This window comes from Anolis sagrei, chromosome 6 (assembly GCF_037176765.1).
Source record: "Anolis sagrei isolate rAnoSag1 chromosome 6, rAnoSag1.mat, whole genome shotgun sequence".
NCBI lineage: Eukaryota > Metazoa > Chordata > Lepidosauria > Squamata > Dactyloidae > Anolis > Anolis sagrei.
Genome location: NC_090026.1, coordinates 32,682,943 through 32,699,634, shown reverse-complemented (window position 1 = coordinate 32,699,634; position 16,692 = coordinate 32,682,943). Strand labels below are relative to the sequence as shown.

The 16,692-nt window shown below is 38.9% G+C and overlaps 1 protein-coding gene across 1 annotated transcript in view; it reads left to right on the top strand.

Moving 5' to 3' along the window:
• Window positions 1-2,576: 2,576 nt before the first annotated feature.
• Window positions 2,577-16,692, top strand: part of IGF2BP1 (insulin like growth factor 2 mRNA binding protein 1) — a 94,204-nt gene continuing 80,088 nt past the window's right edge. Inside the window, exons 1-2 of the mRNA XM_067470000.1 lie at window positions 2,577-3,400; window positions 7,327-7,387. Coding sequence (XP_067326101.1) covers window positions 3,226-3,400; window positions 7,327-7,387 — 236 coding nt within the window. The 5' untranslated portion in view covers window positions 2,577-3,225. The remainder of the gene's footprint in view (window positions 3,401-7,326; window positions 7,388-16,692) is intronic.

Genomic DNA, 16,692 nt, shown 5'->3' with positions numbered 1-16,692 from the left:
TGATTAAGTTTGAACCCAGAAAAATCTCATTCAGACTTGGTTGCTGTGACTTTTCCAGGCTATATGGCTATGTTCCAGAAGCATTCTCTCCTGGCATTTCACCCACATCTTTGGCAGGCATCCTCAGAGCTTGTGAGATCTGTTGGAAACTAGACAAGTGAGGTTTAGATATCTGTGGAATGTCCAAACTGGGAGAAAGAACTCTTGTCTGCTTGAGGCAAGTGTGAAACTTGCAATTAGCCACCTTGAGTAGTATTGAATGGCCTTGTAGCTTCAAAGCCTGGCTGATTGCTGCCTGGGGAATCCTTTGTTTGTACGTGTGAGCTGGCCCAAATTGTTTCATGTCTGGATTTCCCCTGCTTTTTTGAGTGTTGCTCTTTATTTACTGTCCTGATTTTAGAGGTTTTTTTTTAAATACTGGAAACCAGATTTTGTTCATTTTCATGGTTTCCATCTTTCTGTTAAAATTGTCCACATGCTTGTGAATTTCAATAGCTTCTCTGTGTAGTCTCACATGGTGGAAATCCCAACCAAGTATTCCCCCCAGGCAGGAAGCAGCCAGGCTTTGAAGCAGCAAGGCTATTCAATTCTAATCATTGGTTGTTGTTTTGATGGTTGTTCTTATATTATGTTATAATGTTATTGTTTTATGCTGTAGTTTATGTATTTTAGTGTGTTATATCTTAACTATGTTGACTGGGCTTGTTCCCATGTAAGCTGGCCCGAGACCATCTGGGGAGATGGAGGCAGGGTACAAAAATAAAGTTATTATTATTATTATTATTATTATTATTATTATTATTAATCAAGGTGGCCAGTTGCACCATTCACACTTGCCTCAAACAAACATGAGCTCTTTCTCCCACCCTGGACATTCCACAGATATATAAACCCCACTAGGGAGCCCTTGGTGTCACAATGGGTTAAAGCACATAGCTGCTGAACCAAAAGATCACAGGTTTGAATCTGGAGAGTGGCGTGACCTCACGCTGTTAGCCCCAGGTTCTGCCAACTTTAAGAAGGAATAATTCCCATTGGTGGTGCAGCAGGTTAAACCGCTGAGCTGCTGAACTTGCTGACCAAAAGGTTGGTGGTTCCCGCTGTTAGCCCCAGCTTCTGCTAACCTAACAGCTGGAAAAAAGCAAATGTGAGTAGATCAATAGGTACCTCTCTGGTGGGAAGGTAATGGCGCCCCATGCACTCATGCTGGCCACATGACCTTGGAGTTGTCTATGGACAATGCTGGCTCTTTGGCTTAGCCCACACTTAGATAATGTGGGATTTTCTGCCTTGAAATTCTGGGATGTAGGGCTGTGCAGAACGGCCCTGAGTGTGGACTCAAATAACCCAGTTCAAAGCAGATATTGTGGGATTTTCTGCCTTGATATTCTGGGATATAGGGCTGTGTGGAAGGGCCCTGAGTGTGGAATCCAATAACCCAGTTCAAAGCAATCTGGGATTTGCTGCCTTGATATTCTGGGGTATAGGACTGTGCAGAAGGGCCCTAAGTGTGGACTCAAATAACCCAGATATTGTGGGATTTTCTGCCTTGATATTCTGGGATATAGGGCTGTGTGGAAAGGCTCTGAGTGTAGACTCTCATAACCCAGTTCAAAGCAGATATAGTGGGATTTTCTGCCTTGATATTCTGAGATATAGGGCTGTGTGGAAGGGCCCTGAGTGTAGACTCAAATAACCCAGTTCAAAGCAATCTGGGATTTGCTGCCTTGATATTCTGAGATATAGGGCTGTGTGGAAGGGCCCTGAGTGTGGACTCAAGTAGATATTGTGGGATGTTCTGCCTTCATATTGTGAGATATAGGGCTGTGTGGAAAGGCTCTGAGTGTAGACTCAAATAACCCAGTTCAAAGCAGATATTCTGGGATTGTATGCCTTGATATTCTGGGCTGTGTGGAAAGGCTCTGAGTGTAGACTCAACCCAGTTCAAAGCAGATATTATGGGATTTTCTGCCCTGAGTGTGGACTCAAATAACCCAGTTGAAAGCAATCTGGGATTTTCTGCCTTGAAATTCTGGGGTATAGGACTGTGCAGAAGGGCCCTAAGTGTGGACTCAAATAACCCAGATATTGTGGGATTTTCTGCCTTGATATTCTGGGATATAGGGCTGTGTGGAAGAGCCCTTCAACAACTCATTCAGACTCTTTAAGGAGCTCAGGGGGGAGGGGGAGAGGCAAAGTAAAAGAGGAGGGGGAGGAAGAAGAAGGGGGATTTAGGTGGGGGGTTGGGCTGGAGCTCTAGAAAAAGGGAGGAAAAAAAGGACCCCAGGCATTGGGGAGGGGATGTCCTTCCTGGAGATGCCCCTTTGCAAGGGCTAGAGAGGGTTCCTCATCTTCCAAGGCTAGGGATTGTAGTGGATGGAAAAAAATGTCAATAAAATAGTATTTCAGGCTGTGTTCTTTTTTGTTGCTGGTTCAAAAGATGCTGTGTGTGTGTGTGTGTGTGTGTGTGCAAGGGGCTGCCCCTCCCCTCCTAGGGGTGGTCCTTTCTTTCTCCCTCCACCACGTGGCTTCCTCTTGCAAACATTTTTCACTCATTTTTCCAGGTCGATTTTATTTAGAGGCGGAGCCAAGGGCGGCCTCAAGCCTGCGAGGCGTCCTGTGTGTGGATGCCTGCCTGCCTGCCTGCCTGCCTGTGTCTGGATGTGTGTGTGTGTGGGTTGAGTGTGACACATGAGTTGCGACTCAAAAGGAGTTGGGGGGCCTCTGGAAGAGAGAGAGAGAGAGAGAGAGAAGAGAGGGAGGGAGAAAAAGAGGAGGGGGAAATAAGCCATTTTCCCCAAGCCCGCCATACCAAGTTGCATCCAAACCCACCACCAGCTTTATTGATTCTGCAAAACAGGGGGCTGGCATTTCTCTCTCTCTTCCCCCCTCTCTTTCCTCTTTGCTTGTCCCCTTTTCCTTTCCTTTCCTTTCTTTCCCACACCCAAATAGAACTGGGATTTTTTTCTTCTTCCCCACTTTCCCTGTTTACTAAATCACTTTCCCTATTTACTAAATTGAATCAGAAACTTTTTTTTATTTTTTTGCAATCAGAAGAATCTATCCAAAGTTTCCTTACATACACAATCCAGTGTGTGAGGTTGTTTTTTCTTCTTCTTCCCTCCCTTTCTGTTTCTTTCTCTCTGGTTTTCCCTCCCACCTTCTGGGACTTCCTCCCTTTTTGGACCTACCCAACATTTTGTGCAAAAGGCATCTCCACCAGCCATGAACAAGCTCTACATTGGGAACCTCAACGAGAACGTGACTCCTGCGGATTTGGAGAAAGTCTTCAACGACCACAAAATTTCCTTCTCGGGCCAGTTCCTGGTGAAATCTGGCTACGCCTTTGTGGATTGCCCAGATGAGCAATGGGCCATGAAAGCCATCGAAACTTTCTCGGGTAAGCCAATGGATTCCCCATATTTATTTACTTTGTGTTGCCTTTTCCACTTCTTCCCTCTTCCTGCAAACATGGGGGTTATTTATTATTAATTCTATGGAGAGATCCCTTCATTCCTTCCTTGTGTCCAAAGACTTTGGAAAGATCCAGATCAGGAATGGGCCATGAAAGCCATCAAAATTTTCTCGGGTAAGCCAATGGATTCCCCAAATTTATTTACCTTTTGTTGCCCTTTCCACTTCTTTCTTCTTTCTGCAAACATTTTATTATGATTTATATGGAGATATGGAGAAACCCCTCCATACACCACTTAGAAAACCCACCCACCAGGACCCTTTGCCTAACAGCCTTGTGTCCAAAGACTCAAAGCGTGGAAAGATCCAGATCAGGAATGGGCCACTAAAGCCATCAAAACTTTCTTGTAAGCCAATGGATTCCCCATATTTATTTACTTTGTGTTGTCTTTTCCACTTCTTCCCTCTTCCTCCAAACATGGGAGTTATTTATTATTAATCCTATGGAGAGACCCCTTCCTTCCTTCTGTCCGAAGACTCAAAGCGTGGAATGATCCAGTTCAGGAATGGGCCACAAAAGCCATCGAAACTTTCTTGTAAGCCAATGGATTCTCCATATTTATTTACTTTTTGTTGCCCTTTCCACTTCTTCCCTCTTCCTGCAAACATAGGGGTTATTTTTTATCATTTATATGGAGAAACCCCTTCATATCCTACTAAGAAAACCCACCCACCAGGACCCATTGCTGTTAGGGATTCCTTCCTTGTGTCCAAAGAGTCAAAGGTGGAAAGATCCAGATCAGGAATGGGCCACGAAAGCCATCGAAACTTTCTTGTAAGCCAATGGATCCCCCAGATTTATTTACTTTGTGTTGCCCTTTCCACTTCTTCCCTCTTCTGCAAACATGGGGATTATTTTATTATTATTTATATGGAGAAACCACTTCATTTCCCACTAAGAAAACCCACCCACCAGGACCCTTTGCTGTTAGGGATTCCTGCCTTGTGTCCAAAGACTCAAAGCGTGGAAAGAAAGATCCAGATCAGCAATGGGCCATGAAAGCCATCAAAAGTTTCTTGTAAACCAATGGATTACCCATATTTATTTACTTTTTTGTTGCCTTTTCCACTTCTTCCTTCTTTCTGCAAATGTTGGGGTTATTTTATTATTATTTATATGGAGGAAACCCCTTCATAGACCACTAAGAAAACCCACCCACCAAGACTCTTTGCTGTTAGGGATTCCTGCCTTGTGTCCAAAGAAGACAGACTCCAAGCATGGAAAGATGCCTTGTTTCTTTCTCTACTCTTTTCCAGTGTCATCAATTAAAGTTCACTTTCGTTTCATCCCTTCCAAAATGTGGGTGTTTTTCTTCAAACTTCCAGTTTCTTATCCGTATCCTGTGTTCAGAAACCAAGAAAAAGGTGTCTTTTCTGCCTTCATGGCTTGGCGTAGAGCATAATAAACAACTTCATGGGGCCTAGAATCAACTTCCATTGGATTTACAAAACTTGCCCCCAGTTTCTTATCCGAATCCTGCATTCAGAAACCAAGAAAGGTGTATTTTCCACCTTCATGGCTAGGTATAGAGTGTGATAAACAATTTCATAGGGCCTAGAAATGTCTATCAACTTCCATTGGATTTACAAAACCTGCTTCCAGTTTCCTATCCGAATCCTGCATTCAGAAAAGAAGACTGGTGTATTTTCCATCTTCATGGCTTGGTGTAGTGCATGATAAACAACTCCATGGGACCTAGAAATGCCCATTAACTTCCATTGGATTTGCAAAACCTGCCCCCAATTTCTTATCCAAATCCTGGATTCGGAAAGGTGTATACTAAGCCTTCATGGCTTGATATAGAGCATAATAAACAACTTCATGGGGCCTAGAAGTGCCCATCAACTTCCACTGGATTTACAAAGAGCTCTGTTGTAAAAATATATATTTTTTTGTTTTTTCGGATTGAGAGGAAGATTGGGATGATTTGATCACCACTTTATAGAATAGGTCCTTCTTTTGATTTATTATTATTTATCTGAAGAAACCCCTCCATACATCACTTAGAAAATCCACCCACCAGGATCCTTTGCTGTTGGGGATTCCTGCCTTGTGTCCAAAGAAGACTAAAAGCATGGAAAGATGCCTTCAGCCACACTTTGCCTTGTTTCTTTCTCTACTCTTTTCCAGTGTTATGAATGAAAGTTCACTTTTGCTTCGCCCCCTCCGAAATGTGGGTCCTTTTCTTCAACCCCTCAGTTTCTTATCCAAATCCTGCATTCAGAAACCGAGAACGGTGTCTTTTCTACCTTCATGGCTTGGTGTAGAGGGGAATAAACAACTTCTTGGGGCCTAGAAGTGTCCATCAACTTCCACTGGATTTGCAAAACCTGCCCCCAGTTTCTTATCCAAATCCTGCATTCAGAAACCGAGAACGGTGTCTTTTCTGTCTTCATGGTTTGGTGTAGTGGTGAATAAACAACTTCTTGGGGCCTAGAAGTGCCCATCAACTTCCACTGGATTTACAAAACATGCCCCCAGTTTCTTATACAAATCCTGCATTCAGAAACCAAGATCTGTGTCTTTTCTGTCTTCATGGTTTGGTGTAGAGGTGAATAAACAACTTCATGGGGCCTAGAAGTGCCCATCAACTTCCACTGGATTTACAAAGAGCTGTGTTGTAAAAATTGTTTTGTTCCCCCCCCCCCCCAAAAAAATCCTTATTGGGAGAAAGATTTGGGGGATTTGACCACCACACTTTATAGAACAGGTCCTTCTTTGATAATAATAGGGTTTGAAAATAATGATAATAATAATAATACTAAAATAAATGGCTCCCTGCTTCCTTAATGCACTGTTGAGAGCGAAGGCACCAAAATGGGTGAAAGAAAGAGCCTTTCTTGGCCTCCTTCTCTAGAGGCCTCTCCTACCCCTAAATTAAAACACACCACAGGCCTGCTTTAATTGGAAATGAAAACACATTGAACCTCCCCTCACAAAAACCCAGGTTGGGCTATCGACTTTGTGTGTCCCCCGCCCCTTTTCTCTCTTTCTTTTTCAAAGCCATTTGGGATTTTCCCATGCGTTCAAATGGTCCAAATTTTTGACCCATAATGGTGTATGTACTTTGTGGGTTAGGAAGGAAGTCTCTTGGGAATGAGGGGAAATGGGCAGGAAGAAAGAGAGCTGTTGGACTTTGGCCATTTTGATTTCAAACTGGGTTTTCCTGGGGCATGTGATGTGTGCCTTAGCGTGAAGGAAGGTCGCCATGCTGCTCAGAGATTGAGAAGAGAGGCAGAGAGGAAGCAGTGAACAAGGCTGGGGTTGACTCTTGGCTGAGAGCAAACCTCTCGGGTCCTTCTACTACCCAAAAGCAATACTTTTCCAATTTTAGAACCTTTTTTTCTCATTGGAATACCTATTCATGGGATTCTTTTAAAATATATACATATTTCTGAATACCAAATAAGTTGGGAGTGGAATTAACCCAGCAAGGAGGCCTTGTCACTCTTATTTTCATTCATCTTGGTGATAAAACAGATCTTTTACCATGTTACCATTGAAATCAACACATTTGCCAAAAAATAGGATCATACAAAAGCCTTACCCTTTTGGTTTTACTCCTGTTTTGGCTCATTTTTTGGAGAATCCAGTTATATTTTAAATAAATATCATGGAGGGAAGCAGGCCTTGTAGTTACTGATAAAATCCCCTTGAATTCTCCTAAAAAGTTGAATTAAATATTAAGAGTGGGGGTAAACATTAAAGTTGTGCTCTCATTTCCCTTTGTATGTTACTTTTGAAAAATACAATTGAATTTTGCCATTATTTGTTGTATTTGAGTCCCCTCAGGGGTGAGAAAAGCAGTATATAAATACAGTAAATAAATAATATATAAATTGTATTTTTAGGGAAAGTGGAGCTGCATGGAAAACAGCTTGAGATTGAACACTCTGTACCTAAAAAGCAAAGGTAATCCAATTGTTTAATTTCTTTCATTTTGTCAGTATTGAAAGGCAAAAGTTAACAAAAGAAGAAAAAATGGATGCTAAAAATTTCAAAAGTTAAGTGGGAAAATTTCAATTTCCTGAAGGGTGTAATTACATTTTCATTCTCCATTCTAAAAGGAAATTGTTTAGGGCAGGAACTCCTTGATGGTCGAATTGTCCATTTTATTTCCATTTAAATTCTTCAAGTTGTTTTTGACACACTAAAGAAAAAATATACTAGTAGTCTGCAGTGGTGTATTCAGTAATATTTGAAAAGTGGAGGCTTATTGTTTAAATGGTATGATCATCTTCTGTCTAAGTAAGTTTCCACTTGACAAGATGGTGTGTTTTTTTTTAAATCTGACTTCTGTTTTAATTTTCTTCCTAAAGTTGAGCAGACAAAAAACTTACTAACTCAATTTCCAGAAAGGAAAAGGACGTATGTGCTTTAGTTTACTGTTTCTCTAAATATTCTAAAACTTTGCACTTTTATGGAGATCTATTTCTTTGATCATGCCTTTAAAGTAGCATTAGTGTATTTAAAAACATATCAGGCCTATTTTGTGTAGTATTTTGATTAGCTAGACTTATTTTTGCACTTGGGGGGGGGGGGGGTAAAAATGATATTATAATGAGCCTTGTCGTTTAGAAACATTTCACAACTATTCCCTGTTTGTATGAAATCTGTAAAGCAAGCACAACATTCACAATACACTTTTTGAAAACCAGAATTTAGTGTGAACACTTATTTTCCAAGCACTCGTTTTCAAAAATAGAAGCGGAGGGGGTGGAGTGAAACCAAATGCCTGTGCCTATCGCTCAATATCTTATTTTTCTGTGATTGACATCACAACTTCCTTCTCTTTCATATTAAACCCCTTTCTTGGACTTTTAAACTTTGTAGCAGAATGTGCTGATGGAGGAGTATTTTTTTTATGACTGGCTTCCTGCAGTTCCCTCTGTGAATTGGAAACCTCCCAAAATCTATTTGATTAATTTATTTTATTGTACCAACAGGCATGGCTTTCTGTAATGAGTGATCAATAGTGCTTGTAACAGTTTTCATAGTGTGATACATATACGTTAGCTGTGGTTTTACATGGCAATTGGGAGAAATGTTATTGGGAAGGCAATTTCAGTATGAAACAAAGCATGATAAATATTGGGGTGGGGGGCTGGTGACCGCAACAGGGTGGAAGGGAGGAGAAAAAGAACTTGATTACTCTGGTTTCTCCTTTAGTGCTGCTTTTACAAATCAGTTGTACGTAATATGAATGATTTGAGGAATTATTGAATTGTGTTTCTCCTTAGACTTTACGTAATGCTAAAAAACTCATACAGATTAATCACTGGATGAACGTTGTAATTAAAGCACATTGTATACTTAATGTGTATGAGTAAAGAGATCAAACCTTTCAGTAAGGTTTGGCGAAATCAAACAGGTTTCCAGACCTTTAACTATTTGGCATTGTATGTTTTTAAACCCATGCATCTAATGACAAACAAACCTTTCTTAATAGTCACTGATCATATTTGAGTTTCCAAAGTATTCTTTAATGAAGTAAATTTGATGTCTTTGTAAATTAATTTAGGATAAATTTTAATCTTGCGCATTAGATGTATATAAATGCACTTTTGTACATGCCCAAAACAAAAATTGCCTTTCTTTCTTTTGAAGTAAAAAGGGGGAAATGCCCAATCTTTCTGGCAGGTTGTTAGAACAAGTAAGAATGGCTTGTTTATCAAGATAGATCACCTTTCCATTGATAACAAAACGGTTTTGTAAAATTGGATTTTTTTAATGGGCTGTGTGTGTGTGTTTATGAATTCCATGCATTAGGACTTGATTTTCCAGTTTTGGGGGTGATACCTAAAGCAGAAACTGGTAAATTAAATAAGACTACCATAGTATTAATGATTGGTGACTTTGAGAATTGTGTAGCCAGCTTCTAGCCATGTAAAGATGATCAGTTTTTAAGTAAAGATTTAAAACAAACTTTAGAAAAATGGGAGCTTTTTATTAATCTGTGTGTTTTTAGGTATTAAAATAATGCAATATCAAATCACACATGGTTTTGTTTCATTGCAAAAAAATATGTTTTGCCTTGTTTATTGATCCCCATTAATTAGAAATTACCTAAAATGTTCATACGTACCTTAGTAGATGACTTCCTAGGGCTGAGTATCAACTCTGGTGACACTCACATAGCTTGTCTATCATTTATAAATTGTGCTACATGGCTATTTTCAGTATAAATTACAGCAAAGGCAGAATGTATCAATGATATGTAGAAAAATTCTTATAAGGACTTAAATTGCTAACTATTTCAAATGCCATTATAAGTAATTTTTTAATGAATTAGAGCTATTGTAGACAGCTATAGTAAACACTTGCAACTTAACATATAAAGGCTGAAACCACAGACCTGGGGTTACACTTAGTATTTTCTAAATATAGGAAACATACATTTGGATAAGTGAATTTTTAGTTTCCTGCTTAAAAAAAACAACGAATTTCATACAAACACATGACTTACAGCTCAGCATGGTGTTTATAATGCTTTGGGGGATTGGAAATGCTTTGGGTATGTGTGTGTGTGTGTGTGTGTGTGTGTGTGTGGAGTATTTCCATTCCCATCTTAATGTTCTTTCAAAAAGTTCCATTGACTGGAAGGGGACTTACAAGAGAGCTGTAACGTGCAATACAAAAATGTATATAGATTTGGGGGGAAGGGACAAGGGAAGAGATGAGTGTGTGTGTTTGGGGGATGTGTTTTCAGTTATATGTTCATTGAGAAAAAAAGAGAAAAAAATGCCATTTTATTCCTTAAACAGTCAGCAAATTCCTATTGGCAATGGAAAGGGTTAATTAAAACAACCTGGAAGATGTTTTAAGAACTCAAGAATGTTAAGAAATGTTTGGAGGTTAGGGGTGGGGTTGTCTGAGACTGAAAAGATTGAAGTGGATAGAATAGTGGTGTGGGGGAAGAGAAGGACAAATATGAATGGAAGAAAACGAGAGGAGGGGGAAATTAAGTGAATCCATCAAGCAAACATTCCAAATATGAAGACTGGAAGTGACTAGTTTAAGGAGAATGAAACTTTAGCACGTGAGGAAAAAGTGATTATGTCTCAGTTGCTAAAAATTCATACAAATGGGGAGATTGCTCTGTTACAAATTGCCAACAGGTATCCTTCAGAGTTTAGTTACCAACAAAATTAGCACACATTAATTATGTACATTTTCTTTTTTTTAGTTTGATCATAATTTCAGTAAAATTGTCATAAAATTTGCTTCAGATATCTTAAATTGACAGTACACTAGTTAGCATGTCTTAAGTCTATCTAGTCAAAATGTTTAGTCACTTGTAATAGAACATGTGAAATCTTCTATTGTGTGGGCAGTATTTCTGAAAATTGTGTAACTACGTAAGTATATATCAGTGCAATTCTGTATATATCTGCTCCTATGGTCATAGACTAAAGATTTTTTAAAAGCTAGTTTCCTCCCTTTAGAATACTATCTAATTCTCAGTACAAATTACCATTCACTTGTTTGCTACACTGTCAACAATAAAAGATGGAGTTTTAAAACGTTGCTTGAAAAGCATCTACTTATATACATTGAATGCTGGTTTTTGTAATGGTTCTGTTTTGCCATGTGTATAGGTCATTGGTGGATCTACCTGTTTTGGTATTGCTTCATTTTGTATGCAGACAACAAAAGTTTGTCCCCTGAAGTGTTTTAGGATATGACAGTAGATTCAGTAAAAGCAGGAAATACCGTATCAAAGAACCTCTGTTGGGTCTAGTCTAGGAACCATAGAGGCAGCAAAGAGTTTGGGACAAATAGCTGGCCATAAAAGAAAAGAGCCTGTCTGTATAATTAGCAAAATTTGGAAAGAATGGAGAAAGGAATAAAAGGTTTTCCATAAAACAAGTTTTTAGTGTGAAAATGTAGTTCCTAAATTTTGACATGAAGTTTCCCATGTCTTTGGACGCCATATCTTAATGGCAGATATATTTGAGCATCGATAACACTTGGCATATAGGAAATCTCATGTTCATTTTTAGTATAGAAACAATCCCATTGGGCAAATCTGAATATATTGGAGGTAATATATTTCTAGTCAAAAATGTTGTAGACAGGCATGTGAAAGATAGTTCTGCTTAAACTATCAGTTCTTGTTTGGTCAGTGGGGCTTATTCCCAAGTAAATTCACACAGAGTAAAAGTTTGAGTTACAGTTCCAAGCACCTGTATAGTTCTTATCAGGAAAACTTGACAAAGGTATGAAATAAAGTTAACAGTTGTGTGCAATGTAGATCTTTCGGCCTTTCCTCTGGTTAAAAAAATAAAGAAAAAATTGTTCACTACTGAAAAGAAGAGAAAATATTTTAGGAGAATGAAGAAGCGTCATTAGTGTTTGGTTTGAGTCTCATTTATCCAACCTTCGCTCATCCAGCGTTCTGTAATATCCAACACAGTCTGTCTCCCACTTGGATCCACAGCTGTTTCAATATATTGCGATGTTTTGGTGCTAAATTCGTAAATACAGTAATTACTACATAACGTTATTGTGTATTGAACTGCTTTTACTGTCGATTTGTTGTTAAACATGATGTTTTGGTGCTTAATTTGTAAAATCATAACGTAATTTGACATTTAATAGGCTTTTCCTTAATCCGTCCTTATTATCCAACATTTTTGCTTATCCAATGTTCTGCCAGCTCGTTTATGTTGGATAAGCGAGACTAATGTAGTAGGGAAACAAATTTAGAAGGACAAACTGCTTCTATTCCTTAAAAAAGAAGAAGAAAGTTGAATATGCCATTTCTCTCAATGTACCTTAGAAATGTTGCTGTTTCCCAGATTGTACTGGTAAAGTCTGGAAAACAAGGAAATCCCTGGAAAAATAAAGCAACTTCATCTTTTGAACTAACATGTGTTTAAAAGACACACATACACACACAGAACGAGCCTCCAGCCCTTTGATAGACGGTGCTGTTAGTAGCTAATAACTAGCCTCCTGAGATTCTTCCTGACTTTATGAATGGAATGTCTTTCCCTTGGTGATGCCATGAAATGCTTCTTAAGCTTTTACTGTCTGCCTACTTATCTGCAAGGAAAGACTGCCAAACAGAGTAAGTTACGCTGCAGAGTAAGTAGAACTTGCTTCTGAGTAAACATGCATAAGATTATATTCCAAAGGCTTAAGTTATTATTTGATCATGCTTGTCATTTTTTAAAGTATTGTGGAGGATGGGATATTACAATTTCATGAAAGGGTAATGGAACTTTTTTTCCAAAGAAGAAACAATATTGGCAAGTTTTAGAAGTTATGATGCTAATAAGTAAGGCATGGGCAAACTTGGGCCCTCCAGATGTTTTGGATGTCAACTCCCACAATTCCTAACAGCCTCAGGCCCTTTCCTTTCCCCCCTCAGCCGCTTAAGCGGCTGAGGGGGAAAAGGAAAGGGCCTGAGGCTGTTAGGAATTGTGGGAATTGAAGTCCAAAACACCTGGAGGGCCAAAGTTTGCCCATACCCGTAATAAGTAAAGTCTAGAGAATCTTACACCTTCCAGATGTTTTGTTTGGAGTACAGCTCCCATAATGCCTTAACATAGCTGCACTGCCTTGAATATTTTGAAGTTGGATGCTCAGGAGTTATGGTTTTACATACCTTCTCTAAGCTCTCCTAAAACGACTAATAAAATGACAAAAGGATCATTTAAAAAAGAAATGTGAACCTAATATTTGTGAAAAGAAATTTAACACTAGGTCTGAAGTCAGTCCTGTCTAGAGTAGATTCACTGAAATCAATAGGACAAATTATTGTTGGTGGACATTTTCCTATTCGATTCAGTAGCTTAACATAACTCTCATTTGTAATATGTGTGAGTATGTGCCTTCAGGTCACCTGTCAACTTATGGTGATCACATGAACTTCATAGAGGCTTCTTCGCTTTTAGCATTTCGGAAAAAACCTCAAGACATGGCTATTCGAGCAGGTATTTGCGAATACTGAGTAACAGACATAAGAATGGAATCAACTACAAGATGGGATTGGATATTGTTTTAATGAGTTTTTATTGAATTATGTGCTATTACAGCTTTTACGATTTTATTGATAAAGTTTTTATATTGTAATTGTGTTTTTGGTGGCATTGAATTTTGCCTTGTAAACCGCGTCAAGTTGCCGGAAGGCTGAGAGAGGGGCGGTATACAAATACAGTAAATCTATCTATCTATCTATCTATCTATCTATCTATCTATCTATCTATCTATCTTCTATCTATGTTGGTGATCCTGAAATCAGTGTTCCTTTGAATCGATGGAATCTTAAAATCAAAGAAATACAAAATTTTGTCAAACTAAAAAAAAAAAAAAAATCACAGGATTCCGCATGGCAGCTAAAGTGATTTCAAACTCACAACCTCTGAGGATGCCTCCCATAGATGCAGGCGAAACGTCAGGAGACAATGCTTCTGGAACATGGCCATGCAGCCCGGAAAACTCACAACAGCCCATGAAAGCCTTTGACAATACATTGATTTCAAACTGTTATAGCTATGTATTATAAATGTACCTTAGGATACAAGATGCTGAATCTATGGCAGAAAAGGAAATTCTTCCTCTCCAGATGAAACAAGCAGAGCTGTTAAAGCCAGGAATCCAAGATCTTGTTTCAAGTTTTAGCCAAAGCAGTGTTTTTTTGAGCAGTTGATTCTCATCATGTCATGTAACAATGCTTTTGAAAGTCTCTTCAGTTTCAAAAGTGATTTATTGTGCAGTGAGTGGGGTGGTTCTTTCAGAAATCTGAGCTCAAATCTTCTTCTGGCTGTATGACCCTTTTTGCTCTAGGTATAGTCTGTAGTTGAGGACCTCTGGCGTTAACCATTAGAATATGAAGGGTTGATTCTTTTGGAATTGGGTTGTTTAGGTTTTCTTCCCTTTATTTGCATCTTCGGTGTGGTATCCATGGTCTTAAATAAGAATGCTCCTTGTTGTTTTGTCCCGGTTCTGACTTTTGCTTACCCTGTCCTTGGGTTTCACAGAATAGGCAAGATTTCTTCAGAAATCTTGCTTTTAAGCTCAAGAAGAGTGTGATTTGCCCAAAGTCATCCAGTGTGTTTCTATGTCTAAGCAGGTTTTTTTCTTCTTCTAAAGTGTGAACTGAACTTCAGTGTTTCTTCTTAATGTCCATGGGACCTCTAGCAAAACTCTATGGTATTCTTGGGACATAAGTCCTCCGTTTCAATACAGTTTGCTGTTATTTGCAGTTTTGTGTTTTTATGTGAAGTCTGGAAACATGCTATCCCAGATAGGGATATGTATTGTATTTTTCTCAGTCTTTGTAATTGTCTGTGGATCACTTAGAAAAAGGTAGGCAACTTTTTTCCATATCTAGATTCACCAATGTGCTCTCAATGTAAATAACCAGTACCCTGTTAAAGCCAGTATTTTTTATCTTAATTACGAATCATACAGTCATGCAGGTTTCATAAGGAACCTCTTTGACTGGAAATGCCCCAAACCTCTCTGCTTCCATGTATACTGTATGTCTCAAGTTTACATATGATGCAGCTGCCCTGCACAGCCTATATCCCAATCCTCTTGGATTTAGTTGGTAAGCAAATGCTTTGAAATATGGATCATTAGAACATATGTGTTAATGTCAGTGTACTGGGCAAAATGACTTATTTGGTTGACCTAGGTAGGAACTACTGAGTTTCGGTTGTTGTTGCTACTGCTGTAGTTTTGATGATGATGATAATACAACAAGGTTGTATAGATGTTTGTTTGTATATATGCACATATTTCTACTTTTCTCCCAGCTCTAGCACATATGGCAGTTTAGTGAAGTCAAAATAAGCTAAAAATAATAAGTGATAGTTAAAATGTAATTGAACTATCAACAGAATTAAAAGCAGTTAAAAACATCCCACAACAAATATGGACAGCATAGCATATTATTAAAAGCTTGCTTTTAAAAAATTGTGTGGGAGATATTCGTAGCTTTCAGTTTTAGGAAACTTTCAGTTGCATTTAATATTGGATTCAGAGCCCCTGGTGACGTGATGGGTTAAACCCTTGTTCCGGCAGGACTGCTGACTGAAAGGTTGGCGGTTTGAATCTGGGGAGTGGGATGAGCTCCCATCTGTCAGCTCCAGCTTCTCATACGGAGACATGAGGGAAGCCTTCCACAGGATGGTAAAACATCCAGGCGTCCCCTGGGCAACATCTTTGCAGATGGGCAATTCTCTCACACCAGAAGCGACTTGCAGTTTCTCAAGTTGCTCCTCACACACAAAAAAAATGGATTATGTTTATTTATTTGTTATTTATTTACTGTATTTTTACCCTGCTCTATCTCACCCCAAAGGGAACTCAGAGCGGCTTCCAAATTGGCAATAATTAAATTCCATACACAGATAACATATAAACACAATATACACATACATTAAAATAAATAAAAATTAAAAAAGAATCACATATCAATATATTAAATACATTAAAATCAACTATTAAAACCATACAATGGCATGTTAACATTTAAGGGTTTTCTTTTGCATGGTGTGCAAATTATTCCAGTGGGTTACCTGGAAATATCTTTCAAGAATATCAGTTTCTTGAAGACTTCAGGCACCTTTATAAAGGAGATTAGAAAAGTTACCTTTTGAACTGCAACTCTCAACATCCTCCAGTTGGCATGACATCTGTGATTGCTGAAAGATTCTGATTGACCAAAGCCTACCAGGAATTGAACGCCAGAAAGTAAAACTTTTCCAGGAAAGATCTTAGACTCTTGAATAATTGGGATACAAGTGTCCCAGAATTTGTTTGGTGCAATCTAATTAAGAAGAGTTTAGTTTTAAGATTAGATTGGAATTGGGGTTGTATTCAATTGGTGTCTCTCCACCTAAGGAAACCTCTTTGATCTAGTACAGGCTTTTGTCAGGGGAATGATGAAAGACTCAATGTTTTTTGGGGGGCTGGGTGGTTCCCTCTCTGCAACCCACCCTTCCCACATTCCACAGTAGATTGGCTCTGGAAGGTGTGAGGAGTCTTCAGACCACATACAGTCAGGAGGGACATGGCTGAAAATTACTCTGTTCTGCTCATGGAAGGCGCCACTAAATAGAAGAGCGTTCTGCTAGCAAAATCACCCCTATTGTACGCAATCCTTTATTACTTTTGCAAGGAGTGGGCACAGTTCAAAAGAAACTAGATGTTCATAAGTGTATTTAAATCTCGGGATTTGAGACCACAGCTTTTCTGCTGAT